Consider the following 13,421-nt stretch of genomic DNA (forward strand, 5'->3'; position numbering starts at 1 on the left):
AATTAGCTACTAGTATTAGTATATTGTTATTCAATATGAACACAACTGCATCTATCAATGCGGTTGAGTCCACATATGGAGTATCTAACCTGACCTGCAAAATTATTTGGTTCAAGTAGTTTTCAGTGTTTGGGCGTGTAAGTGTCAATCCAAACAAAGAGTCATTTTCCACTCCAACACTGAAGATATTAGATAGAATGCCCCCCTAGTTACTATACTTGCTCTTGTCTCATGTAGGACCCAACCCAAACTGACCTAATCATTTCAGCATGATATGGCCCGTGATCTCTCTCTCTCTCTCTCTCTCTCTCTCTCTCTCTCTCTCTCACTCATGAACTCATTAGCTTGAATTTCAATAATACATATTCAAATTTTCGTAAGTTAACAATTTCATCTAAATTTCAGTTCCCAATTACTCAATGATTTTAGTGAAGAAATTTAGAGAGAGAAAAAAATGCTCCAATAGTTCAACAATTTACTGGCATCAGATTTAAAATGCAAGAATTTTACAACAAGTTACCAGCCTTTGGAAATTCCTTTGGAGATCATCCAATCATCTACGGGTTTTCTAGTTGGTAATTGCCATTAACATGATAGTTATTTAACAGGTGAAGTTAAATTATTGTTCATACTGTGGCGTGTTGTAGTAGTTAATTTAGACAAAGTATATAGCTGGCCGTCCAGAACAATCCAACAGACCACCACAAATTTCCGTCTATAATTAGTGACCTTGTGCCTATAACCTTCTTCCTCCCCCTCCCCCAGCTTCTCCTTCCCCTTCTCGCTTTCCCGATTACTCTAGTTCATCTTCTCTGAAGCTCTTCCTATACAGAAGCTAGCACAAAGCTCTGCCTGATGCAGGTTCATCACTCATGAATTCAAGCTAGCTTAGCTGGTAATTACTAGTTTGTTCATCGTCTTAGTTATTAATTTCTTCCCGTTACACGTAATAGTACCCTTAGATCTCGATTCATGGTACACAAATAGAAGAAGACTTGATTTCTTGCCGTTTCTTGAAACTCCAGATCATTTCTAGCTAAATACAAATCATCTACAGTTCCATAGATCTCTGCTCCTCCACTGAAATAATCCTTGTACTTGATGGTCTTCTCCATTCTCCCTTGGTTCTTCTCTCCCTTTGATTCCCAAAGTTCTTATGTCATAGGGAACCACGTGTAGGTGTAGCTCCAAGCAAGTGCACAACCCTCTATATATGCTTAGTACAAGCACCAAATCCGCACCTCAAACTGCTCAACGTGTACTACCTCTGCATCCTTGCTCTTTTCTAATCGTCGCAGCTGCCTCGCCGATTTGTTTCCTTCTACCTCGCCACCTGCCTCGGCCCCCTACATGATGCAGTTCACGCATACTGCGCCACCTCCACCGCCTCTCCACCCTAATAATGGCCATGGACTAGGGTTAGGACTGTTCCTTGACGTCGGCGCGCTGAGGGCACGGCCGTGGCCGGGGAGCTTCTCGACGCCGTCGTCCAAGATCTCCCTCGGCAACCTCAACAGCACCAGCTGCATGGAGCAGCTGCTGGTGCACTGCGCCAACGCCATCGAGGCCAACGACGCCACGCTGACGCAGCAGATCCTGTGGGTGCTCAACAACATCGCGCCACCGGATGGGGACTCCAACCAGCGGCTCACGGCGGCGTTCCTCTGCGCGCTCGTCGCGCGCGCGTCCAGGACCGGGGCGTGCAAGGCGGTCACCGCGGCTGTCGCGGCCGCGGTTGAGTCGGCCGCGCTCCACGTGCACTGCTTCACGGCCGTCGAGCTCGCCAGCTTCATCGACCTCACGCCGTGGCACCGGTTCGGGTACACGGCCGCCAACGCCGCCATCCTGGACGCCGTGGAGGGCTTCCCCGTCGTGCACGTCGTCGACCTCGGCACGACCCACTGCATGCAGATCCCAACGCTCATCGATATGCTCGCGGGCCGCGCTGAGGGCCCCCCGATCCTCCGGCTTACCGTCGCCGACGTCGCGTCCAACGCGCCGCCGCCCGCCCTCGACATGTCCTACGAGGAGCTCGGCGAGAAGCTCGTCAATTTTGCGCGATCCCGCAACATGTCCATGGACTTCCGGGTGGTGCCCACCTCGCCTGCTGACGCGTTCACGTCCCTGATCGACCAGCTCAGGGTGCAGCAGCTAGTCTCGGATGGGAGCGAGGCGCTCGTCGTGAACTGCCACATGCTACTGCATACCGTCCCGGACGAGACGGCGGGGTCGGTCAGCCTGGCGCAGCCGGTTTCGCTCCGGACCATGCTCCTCAAGTCCCTCCGGATGCTCGACCCGAGCCTGGTCGTGGTGGTGGAGGAGGACGCCGACTTCACGGCGGGCGACGTGGTGGGTAGGCTGCGCGCGGCGTTCAACTTCCTGTGGATCCCGTACGACGCAGTGGACACGTTCCTGCCCAAGGGGAGCGAGCAGCGGCGGTGGTACGAGGCGGAGGTGGGGTGGAAGGTGGAAAACGTGCTGGCGCAGGAGGGCGTGGAGAGGGTGGAGCGGCAGGAGGACAGGGGGAGGTGGGGTCAAAGGATGCGCAGCGCGGGGTTCCGTGCGGTGGCGTTCGGCGAGGAGGCGGCAGGGGAGGTGAAGGCGATGCTGAACGAGCACGCGGCGGGGTGGGGGATGAAGCGGGAGGAGGACGACCTCGTGCTCACCTGGAAAGGACACAACGTCGTATTCGCGTCGGCGTGGTCGCCATCGTGAATGTATTGATCAGGTGGTCATCGGGTGTGGCATATGCAGTTCAGAAAATCAGAAGGTGAGTAGGTGCAGGTCTATGTGTGCTTGCATGAATATGGGATTTAGAGTTTGTGTTTGTGCATGATATGAAAGATGATCTTGTTAAACTGGGTTGACTAGCTAGCCGATTCATTACTTAGTTGATTGATCATTGCAATGACAATCTCTCTCTCTCTCTCTCTCTCTCTCTCTCTCTCTCTCTCTCTCTCTCTCTCTCTCTCTCTCTCTCTCTCTCTCTCTCTCTCTCTCTCTCTCTCTCTCTCTCTCACACACACACACACACACACACACACACATGTTAACCGGCGTTATTTTACTTACTACAAAAACTGTGAAATTCATCTTTAAGGTGCAAATGTACAAGCTTTATATGAAAAACTCCGTGTGTTTGATAGAGAAACAACGCATCAAGGAAAAAACATATGACGGCAACTTGATAAGAGGAAATTGTTTATATTTCCATAGAAGAAAAATAAAAATGTTTAGGATTGTTTAGTGGGAACACACATAAGGGTTAATTGGTACCACGTTTATACTGGAATCATTTTCAAATATTTAAAGTCCGATATAATTTCTACATTTAGCAGGAATTAAACATATGGAGCTAGATTTTTTTTAAATAATCAATGCAGCAACATATATTAAATTTTTTCTGACACCCTTCAGGATTTCCAACCACAATAAAATATAAATGCACATAATTGTTTAGTTAACATAAGATCGGGTAATGCTTTAATCATCCATAAATTTGGCATAATATCAACCAAATTAAGCAAACAACTTCGTATCGGTTGCACAACAAATCAGTTTTCTTCTATCTCTGCGCTTCTTTTGATTCTTTTGAGGTCCCAAGCTAATTCATTGCTTCGTGGGGCCTTTGTTTCGTACGTTTCAACGTAGCATGGCCCATAACCAACCTGGAACGGGGAGGGATGGGGTGCATTGTATGTGAGCCGGCCGTCTGATTAAAATCGTAGGTTAAGGGAATTAACTCCCTCATTTTGTCTGTGTGTGTCATGTGGTAGCTAGTGTGAACACTTCGAAGAATTTTTTTGGGGGGGAAGGAAATACTAGGAGTGTGCATAAGTAAGAAGTGTTTCATTTCTAATTTTGAATTGCTCTTCCAAATACTGCTTCTTTTGCTATATGTGTGAATATATTCGAGGGAATTTTGCGTGTGGCTTTGTATCAGTGTATGAGACTACAGATTGAGGTGGTGAACTAGTGATAGATAGCTTGCAACTTGTCAAGGGTGTGGCAAATTGCTGGAGGAAATTATCATCGTTAAACTCATATCACCCGTTCAAATGATGCTACGTCTACTATAAGTGCGAATAAACTTAATGAAAAATTCGTGTATGCCTTTGTGTATGCCACCGGGGATCGAGCTAGTGACTGACAGCAACTGATATGTGGATGGTGTGGCAAACCGCTGGAAGAGATTTTCATTATGAATACTAAATTGCTTGTTCAAATACTGCTACTTTTGCTATATGCACAAAAGTTTCATGGAAATTATCTCTATGCCTTTGTGTATGCCACTAGGGATCGAGCTGGTGACAAGCAGCCAAGAATTTGTGGATGTCAGCAAACCGCTGGATATTATCATTACGAATTTTGAATTGCTCGTTCAAATATTGCTATTTTGTGTATATTGTCTCGCGTCAATTTTATATTGATCATGTGATTGAAGGCCGGTGTAGGCATGAGGCCGACTTGGGAGGAAGACGAAGCAGAGGTGGCGGTAGAAGAAGTTTGGACTGTGGCAGAGATGGTGTTTATCATGATTGAATGGATCTAGGCTCTTATTATCATGAAAATTTTGTTACTGACAAATACATTGATCCATTCTGGATCATGTTCTATTTATAATCGAGCATCGGTACAAACAATAGAATCCAAAATAATTGAACGTAACAACTCACGCACGCTACTAACGCCGGAGATGCGATCACTATGCACGCGCCACGATCACGCACGCCACAAGCGGTAATGTGCAACTAACTGAACCTGCTAATTCTAACAATTGACACGCACTAGAGAATCTCCAGCGACGGAACTGAAGGAGCCAGTGACGGCCGTTACCTGGCTAGAACGCGTCGAGTCCTCAACTGCGCGAGCGAGTTGGAGATCTGACGATGGAAACCGGTGGCTGGCAGGTTCCGATGCCTTACGTGGCTGCGTGAACCGAAGCTGACGGCACCCCGTCCCTCGCGTGCCCAAGTTTGCCGCTGGCGCAGTGGCGCTCACGGGACGGTAGTTGCGGGCCGCCCGCACGTAGTGACATTGCCAGCTTGCGGGCTGTTGGACTTGGGCCGTTGGGAGGCTGAGACGGTGGATTGGAAACGAAAGGCCGACTGAGGTCCGAGGGCTCCACCATGTTAACAGTGCCAAACTGAGGCGCGGTGAGGGCTGAGCCGCAAGAGAGTAAGGGGCCAGGCCGCTGAGTTTTCTTATTTTTATATTTTCTAACATAAATATTTATTTAAATATACTACAAATAAAAAAATAAAAATAAACGTTTACCTTCCTCTCACAGAGCGGTTAGTCGGTTAGCCCATGTGCATAAACAGTAACCCATAGGAACAGTACTATGTGACTTCAGTTTTCACCCTATTTTCCCTATATAAAATCATATTCTTCTGTTACTCCAAAAATCCTAAAAACTTTTGTACGTATTTAATAATCTATATGGAACTCATTTTAATTGAATTCACCAAAAAGATTGTGTAGAATTTAAATTAAAATTTCCCAAAAAGCTAATTTTATAACATATAAGAAATGTTAGGGCCTCAAGTAAATTTCTAATAAACTAGAAAATTCACTAATATTTTTCTTATATGATGTGATATTTTCTAAAATTATTTTCAATCCAAAGTTATATAGTGAAAAAGTATGTTTCTTTATAATACTATATTTTTTCACCATAAATAAAAATACATATAAATATAGCATTATAAAGGAACAGACTTTTTAACCATATAACTTAGGGCTAGAAATAGTTTTAGAAATTATCATATCATATAAGAAGAATATTAGTGAATTTTTTTAGCTTTTTATAAATTTATTTGAGGCCCTAACAATTGTTAGAAGTTATAAAAATAATCTTTTTAGAAAATTTTAATTTAAATTTTACACAGTCTTTTTAGATGAATTCAATTAAAATGGTTACACATGGATTATAAAATATGTGTAAAACGTTATAGGATTTTTTTTAGTAACAAAAGATCACTGTTTTAAACAGAGAAGACGAGAGAGAAAATTAAAGCCACGAGTACTATTCCCACGGGTTATTGTGCATACACAGCATTCGAAAAGGAGGTGCCTGCCCCGTGCCATGGGAAGACGGTAAGGGCCTATGGTATAAGTGGAGCTATTTACCATCTTTTTAGAGGTGGTAAGAGTCTAACCACCTTATAAAAAGACGGTATTTATTTTTGTAAATTTTTTCATTTAGGATATAATTAAATAAATATTTATTTTAGAAAATATTAAAAAAAAACTCCGAGCCGCAAGCGCGCGGGAGGCGGGACTCCTTTAGGCTGTGGCATCTGCTAGCCCACCGATGCTGATGCCTGAGACTGCAGCCTAGTGGGCTGCGACAGACGATTGGCATCCTAAGACAGGCCCACGGGCGCATGTTGTTCTCAAAGTTGGGCCGGACGCCGACAATTGACAAAAGGAAGTCTTTGCGGTACTGTGTTACAGCGTCGTGAAGTTATTGGTCGAATTTTTTTCAAACCTATCGTTTATTGGAAAGGTGATAAGTGCCTGTAGTCTATTCTGTAATTTTTAAAAATAGACACCTATTTTTACATTTTTTTTATTTTCGAAATCTAAAAATAAAAAGCTCGTCATTGGTCTCTTGCCCATGGACCCGGGCCCCACACAAGAACAACGTGCAGGTTAATTAGTCACGGTAGACATGCTTGCAAGCTCGGTCCTGAAAGTCCAAACAACCTGTGTACTTTTACTGCCACACTCGCATGTCGCGCACAAGCAGGCTCATCGTGCTGTAAGCTAAAGGACAGGCACGTTGTACACTTGTACTGCTGCACATCCGCAGCGGATCACAGAACTTCCTTTTGCTCCTTGGAAGCGTGCCGGTGTCCTGATGTGAATCAATCCCGTGGCAGGAAATGGATGCTGTATTCGAAATCTTGCTGGCAGCTTTGTTCCGGTGGTTCACTGTTTCACACTACTGCTGCGAGGGAGCCAGTACCAGGCTACTAGCTGACCAGGGGCCATTTCCTTGCAAGAACGTTTCAGCTTTCAAGGGTGAAAATACTAGCAGCCCCAATCACGCGTGGCTTGTGACTTTTTGAGACTGTATAATTCACAGAGGCAGAGTACTGACAGTACTTTAAAGACTAGGTTGCCTTTGGGGATGACGAGATCCAAACATTTCGTGAGAGTATTAGCACTGTTTAAATAGATTAGTCTGCCTAGTCCTCGGGACTAGGTTCGTTTCATAACTAGATCATGACTAAGTTCTTTTTTTTTTTTGCGAAATCTCATATTAAGAGAGGAGCAGAAAAGTTTTTTAAGTTTATAACGTGGCTGTTGGCTCAGATAGGTAGCATTAACTCCTAAACATCACCTAAAAGTGGGAAAAAACACGTAAAGACTATGGAAGGAAGAGGATATTTCTCCTTTTATTTACGTCTTTCAAAATAATATCAGTCAGCTCATCCTGTTGCCTTTTCAAATTTTGAAATACACGGCGATTGTGTTCTTTATAAATATGTTTCATATAGTATAGATCCATAGACCGTTTCTTTTGGCATCGTTAATGTCTTTTTTTTACCATATTCCGCTAGGTTGATGAGATCTTGAGGTGTGATACACTATTGTGGATCGATATGGAAAGTGGATAGCACTTTTTCTCTCATGGTGGAGGCGAAAGTACAGATTGGACGTAGATGTAGTGCAATCTGTGGATGATTTGGCAAAGGGAGCATTAGGGCTAGTGCGGCCGGCCACTTTTGACAAGATTGTTTGTTGTGAAGACTTTGTTCAAGAGAAGAGTCTAGGCAAAAAAAAAAAAAAAAAAAAAAAAAAAACTTGCACTTATTCTCTACTTATGGATTCCAAATAAAATTTGGATCGAATGACGCAAAAGAGCCCCTAAATTGGGTCAAATAAGATGACTGGACAAGTATACATTCTTTGTAGTCCATCTTCAAGTGATGTCATCTAGAATATCTGGAGATAAGTAAATCTTGTTAGGATTTTAGTGAAAGCATCACTAGGATTATCAAACTAAGCATAAGATCAACATATAAGACACGATATTTTTAACAAGGTTTGATCAAGTTATCTATATCCTCAGAACATGACTATTGACGTTTCTTCCCAACTATTTTAATCTTTTTCTCTTGTTTACAACGGTGGTGCCTTCCATTTAAAAACTCGGAATTATGAGTTCGACTACAACTCTAATCCTATTTCACTCGATTACAACTCAAATCTATCTATAACGTATTATGTGCACGTATTTCAACAAATCTGGTGTAGCTGCTATCGAAGATGTACCAACTCATTAATGTGAGAAGATGTTGTAATCCGATGTTTAAGAATTCACATCCAACTCTCGTCAATAAGTTGTTTTTTCATCTAACAAGGTTAAACAAAGAAGGGGCAATAGTCTTAGTCGCCGCATCATTTAACCACCTGTCATACCATTGGTGGAGGCTTCAAATAGGCTTCGATATGTGACGTCGCAAAGTTAATGCAGTCCCAACTAGTCTTGGATGCGATCATGGAGACATGCCGTACCTACAATTCATACCAGGACTAGGTTCATTTCATAGAGACATGCCGTACCTACCATCGCGTATGGAGTACTAGCACTGTATAACTAGATTAGGCTGGGTTTGTTTAGGTTTAAACTACTACTGGTACTCCATAAGCATTTTAGGCGCCTCGGGAATGGGAACCAGCGGCCGCAAACAACCCAGCGCAGCCTTTCTATGTAGCTGCGGGAGATGCCATGATTAAGTTCTTTGTTTATGCAAACATTCTGCAGCGCACATCATGGGTTCCCATCGACACGCACGCCAGTTTTTTAGCTTTGCCCTGAAAAACTGTCTTTTACGAGCTAGTGTCACTTTGCCAGTCGCTACTTTGCTCTCCTTTCACCACTACACTGGTACTGCCCTCACGCTCTCCAGATCTCCGCGCGTTTCACTCGATTGTCACGCTGCGCCTTTTGCACTAGGCCTACGTGAGAAACGACGTGCACGTTTGATTTGGGCATCTCTTTTGCTAAAGTATGAGCGAGCAAGCTGCAGCGTCGACTTCGTCAGTTTCCGCACTGAACGAAAGAAGTGCAGCGGCCGTCGGGTTCGTCTATTGTGCTGTAAAATAACCCGATTAGGTGCGATTAGATGAGCTAATTAAAAAAAAACTTCCAAACCACTCCAGGAATTAGGAGTGTAGGACTCACCTACTCTCTCTCTCTCTCTCTCTCTCTCTCTCTCTCTCTCTCTCGTCAGAAAGGGAAAAAACACAAGGATTTAGCCTATCCGACGGCGCAATTTGAAGTGAACCGGCAGACATGTCGTGCGCATGAGCTGAGAGCGCCGGGCTTCGAGCTCTCTGACACACGGGCATCGGTGCAAGCCAGCCCTCGCCTGCTCCGACCACGCGTCTTTTTGGCTTCGGCCTTCGGGTTGGCGGCGAGAGAGAAGCGGATGGACGCCGCCGTCAGGAACGGATTATGAGGCCTGCGCGGCTAACTAGGCTAACTAATTTCTCTATCGGCCAACCCATTTCTTCTAATGGCGGTTGTAATCTTTCCGATAAATTTGTATGAATTTGTTTTTTTCTCTTCTTAATGCAATGATATGTATTTCTCTTACGTATTCGAGAGAAAAAAAAAAACCTGCGCGGCGCCCGTCGCGGTAGCCACAGCCCGCACGCGAGTTCGGGTAGTAGAAATCACGCTGCCGCGATCGAGTAACAGCAACCACGACGACTCTGCACCACGTCGCTGTCTCGGTATCCATTCGGGAAACGAGAGCGGAGGCAGCCGGCGCCGAGCAGCCGGAGCAGGCACTCCTGTTTGAAGGTATCCTACGACGCTGCCGCGCCCATACGACGGACAAAAAGATTCAGACAATGTTTTGCAAATCACCACACCAGTGCACCACCGCGACGGGCACGGCACATGGCGCATTGGAGCGTTCTGCCCCATGTAAGCCGATCGTTTCGTGCTCCATGGGCGCCTGCTCCCGCCTTTCGCGTTGGAAAGGCCTCTGGCTTCTTGGCCACCAGCACCACACCTAGCTTTCCCCAAACCCCGTGTCAGAATCATGGCACCGCAGAGGTGTTACTCTGGTATGATCATACAAATATACGATAAATCATGGCATCCAAGGGGCCTGAAATTTGTTAGTGCAGGCGTGAGAGAGTCACTAACTATGGAATGAGAATTGGTATGTTTAAATTATGGACAAGTCATTTTTATTACCAGCATTGATCGATAGCACGACAGGTGAGCATGGGTACGAGTTGAATTTAAAAATGATAAGTGTAATGATTCCAGCAAGAAATCTGATAAGGACAAAACTATACCAGCAAGGCAGCAAGTGTTGATTGCGAGACTCGCAAAATTTACGAGCAAAGGAAAGATAAGCGATGATGAAGTTCATACTCTATAATCTGTGCAAACGAAAGTCATGAGCAATTGAGCATTGCTCGTCAACTCTTTTGCATAGCATTGACGCATTGATTGCTAGTCAGATGAGGAAAATGTAAAAAGAAAAAAATGTTCCCTTGATCATACACAACTCATAGGATCGGAGAAAGACGCGATCACGCAGCATTACTTCTTCTCCTTGGCAATGGACAGCTCTTGAAGCCAGTCCAGGATCCTACTACGACGAACGCTCTGACCGCTCTTCGCGGCGTCCTTCTTCCTGCTCTCCTTCGCCGCCTCCGGCAACCGCACGGGCTCGATGGCGTCGGGCGAGCACTTGCACCCGAGGCTGTCCCCGAACAGCCCCCTTAACCCGAGCTTCTTGTCCATAGCGACGCTCACCCGCTCGAATCTCGCGCTCCGGCTACCACCCCCGCCTCTCGCCACGGAGGCATTCTTGGTCTCCGCAGGGCGCGGCGGCGGGTACATGTCCGGTGCGCCGACGACGCCGAGGCAGAGGATGCTCCACGCGGCGGGCGGCGGCGCGGACCCGGTGCTGCGGCGCGGCCGAGCCGAGCGCAGCTGCGGCGACGGGCTCGGGTGCGCGTAGAAAAGGCTGCTCGACAGCGACCGCCGCGGCGGCGCGGGGGCGCCGTGGTCGGAGGAGGCGCTCTTGGATGACTGGCTGCGGCTGACGCACCCGCTGCTGCTTCCGCTGGAGCTCGCGCTGCGGCTGTCGGACAGCGATACGAGGCCTACGGTGGACGCCGCCGACTCCGACCGCGGCAGAAGGACAGGGCCAGGTGCATCGGCGGCCTTGGCCGCGGACGAGGAGGGGTGGAGCGGGAGCAGCTTTCCCTGGGAGAAGAGCTCGTCGGCCACGCACATGTCCGTCTCCGCGCCCGCACCCGCCGGGACGAGGCCACCGGACGACAGGATGCAGAACTCGAAGTCGCCCGCCGCGTCCGAGGTGGAGTCGTCGGTGTGAGACTCTGGCGCTGTGTCTGCCATGGTCGGATTCTGTCCTTGGTCCAAGGATAATGGGGGAAGAAATGGTCAGACTTCGTTGTGTTGTCTCCTTCTTTTTGGCTTGTTCGGTTTTATCTTGGAATGGAAGAGGGCTGTGGTGGTATCTTTCATCACTGTTGTTGGGACCTCGAGCTGTCACTATATACATTATGCAATTGGTCGTCATCGCCTCATCGGTCAAACCTCAAAACTTCATTAGTTGATTTTGGCTCGCTTTAAAATTGAAGTATTTTATCAAGAGCCCGTTTCGAATGCAAGAGACAGAGAACACGAGAATAGGAAAAACGTCGGAATTAGGTGTCTTACCAATTATTTCATACGGAAATTTATACCGTAAGAAATATCCGAAAGGTAAGTTTCTGTAGACTGTCAAAAAACCATTCACTGATCTTGACTTGGAATCAGTGAATTCTATCGAAAACGTGTTTTTCAATGCAATAAACAGAGGATGCACAAATAGAAATAGAGGCGGAATTAAGCTTCTTGACCAATTAATTCCTACAAAAGTTGATACCGCCATAAGTATCCACGAGATATGTTTTAGTTGACCGTCAAAAGATCGTTCACTAATCATGCCTTGGATTGAATGAAAGAATTCTATTTCAAGCACATTTTGAATACGAGGAACAGAAAATAGGCGCATATGAAAAATGTCAGAGTTAGGCATCCTGACCAACTAATTCCTGCAAAAATCAATACCAGCAAAAAATATCCAAAATCTATGTTTTAGTCGACTGTAAAATAATAGTTATCTGATTTTGGCTTGAATTAAATGAAAGAATTCTACTAAAGGCACGTTATGAATGCAAGAGACAGAAAATGCGCGCATTGGAAAAACAACAGAATTAATTGCGTTTACTGAATATATAACGCAAGAAATATTCAAAAGATAAGTTTGGACGAATGTAGGTAGAAAACAAGGAAAATTCTAAAATATCTAAGATTAGAACATGGATGGAGTAAGAAAGTGATGTTGAGTTTCATTTGAAAAATCACCGAGGTTTGAGCTCACACTAGAATTCCAAAAGGTGTAGCTAAGGAAGATTATTTTCTACACAAAATTTCTATGCTACTGGATTCCTCCGTAAATCCAGTAAATGACCTAACGTCCGAAAGGATTTATACTGATTCATATAATTATTCCTCCGAGACGTAATACTGAAATTCATTATTCCAATAATGTTATTACAAAGCAAGTATCATAGTTTGAGCTCTGTTTGGAGAAAAGGGTATTCTAGTTTTCCATGGAAAATGAATTTTCTTGTAAAATTCCTGTGAATTTTGCGTGTTTTAAGTGTGCATTTAACTTTCCGATAAAATAGTCTAAAAATAGTTTTATATGAACCGCTCCTAGACTGCGTAACCCATCATCTCGAATTTGGATTTGCTCGACCACTGGTTTTATTAAACAGATCCAATCCAGACAAGGAGCGCAGGTTTCCTTAGAAGAAAATGGAAGAGATACCCTCGTCCGGCATAAATCAGTTGTCCTGCTTGTTTTGGTCACTCCAACTGGCTACCACAAGATAACACTGCATTCCATCTTTGTTTCCTCGAAATCAGATAGCCAATCATACGCCCAAGGACCTGAATCCATCGTGACTGATCAATCATAGTCAGTCATCACTTCGTGTAATTTTTTTCACATATAGGATTGGAATTAATTAAACTTGGAAAAAAATACATCCCCATACTACATAGCCCTCCCTGAGAAATAAAGAATTACAAAAGATAACACAATCATGTCATCTTCTCCAACTCCAGTAACCTCTAACATTCTTCACTTGATAATCGATAATGATTAGATTTGGACATACAAATTGGTTGAATTAGACGTGCCGAATCTCACAAATCAACGTCACAGAATGCAATATACGCACGATAAGTTAGGTCGTCCTTTCTACCATCGTTCGAACGGCACCGGCGCTCATGCTTACATTTGCAATTGGCAGGGGTAAGGGTTAGCTGATCAAGCAAGGTAACAACATTCACGTCGCTC

At 45.2% G+C, this 13,421-nt stretch overlaps 2 protein-coding genes across 2 annotated transcripts; one reads left to right on the forward strand and one right to left on the reverse strand.

Annotated features, from left to right (window-relative positions):
- The first annotated feature begins 716 nt into the window (after positions 1-716).
- LOC133892062 (scarecrow-like protein 32) lies at positions 717-4,474 on the forward strand. Its single transcript, XM_062332809.1, has 2 exons — positions 717-2,770; positions 4,455-4,474. The coding sequence occupies exon 1, from the start codon at positions 1,351-1,353 to the stop codon at positions 2,713-2,715; it is 1,365 nt and encodes a 454-aa protein (XP_062188793.1). The 5' UTR covers positions 717-1,350; the 3' UTR covers positions 2,716-2,770; positions 4,455-4,474.
- Positions 4,475-10,380: 5,906 nt separating this feature from the next.
- LOC133892854 (uncharacterized) lies at positions 10,381-11,517 on the reverse strand. The gene has a single exon (XM_062333831.1). It carries the CDS (start codon positions 11,402-11,404, stop codon positions 10,580-10,582), a length of 825 nt encoding a protein of 274 aa, XP_062189815.1. The 5' UTR covers positions 11,405-11,517; the 3' UTR covers positions 10,381-10,579.
- Between the last annotated feature and the right edge of the window lie 1,904 nt (positions 11,518-13,421).

This window comes from Phragmites australis, chromosome 15 (genome assembly GCF_958298935.1).
Source record: "Phragmites australis chromosome 15, lpPhrAust1.1, whole genome shotgun sequence".
NCBI lineage: Eukaryota > Viridiplantae > Streptophyta > Magnoliopsida > Poales > Poaceae > Phragmites > Phragmites australis.

What these genes read in the sequence shown, in the direction of transcription:
- LOC133892062 (XM_062332809.1), top strand. Translation starts at nt 1,351, where the DNA reads ATGATGCAGTTCACGCATACTGCGCCACCTCCACCGCCTCTCCACCCT.
- LOC133892854 (XM_062333831.1), bottom strand. Translation starts at nt 11,404, where the DNA reads ATGGCAGACACAGCGCCAGAGTCTCACACCGACGACTCCACCTCGGAC.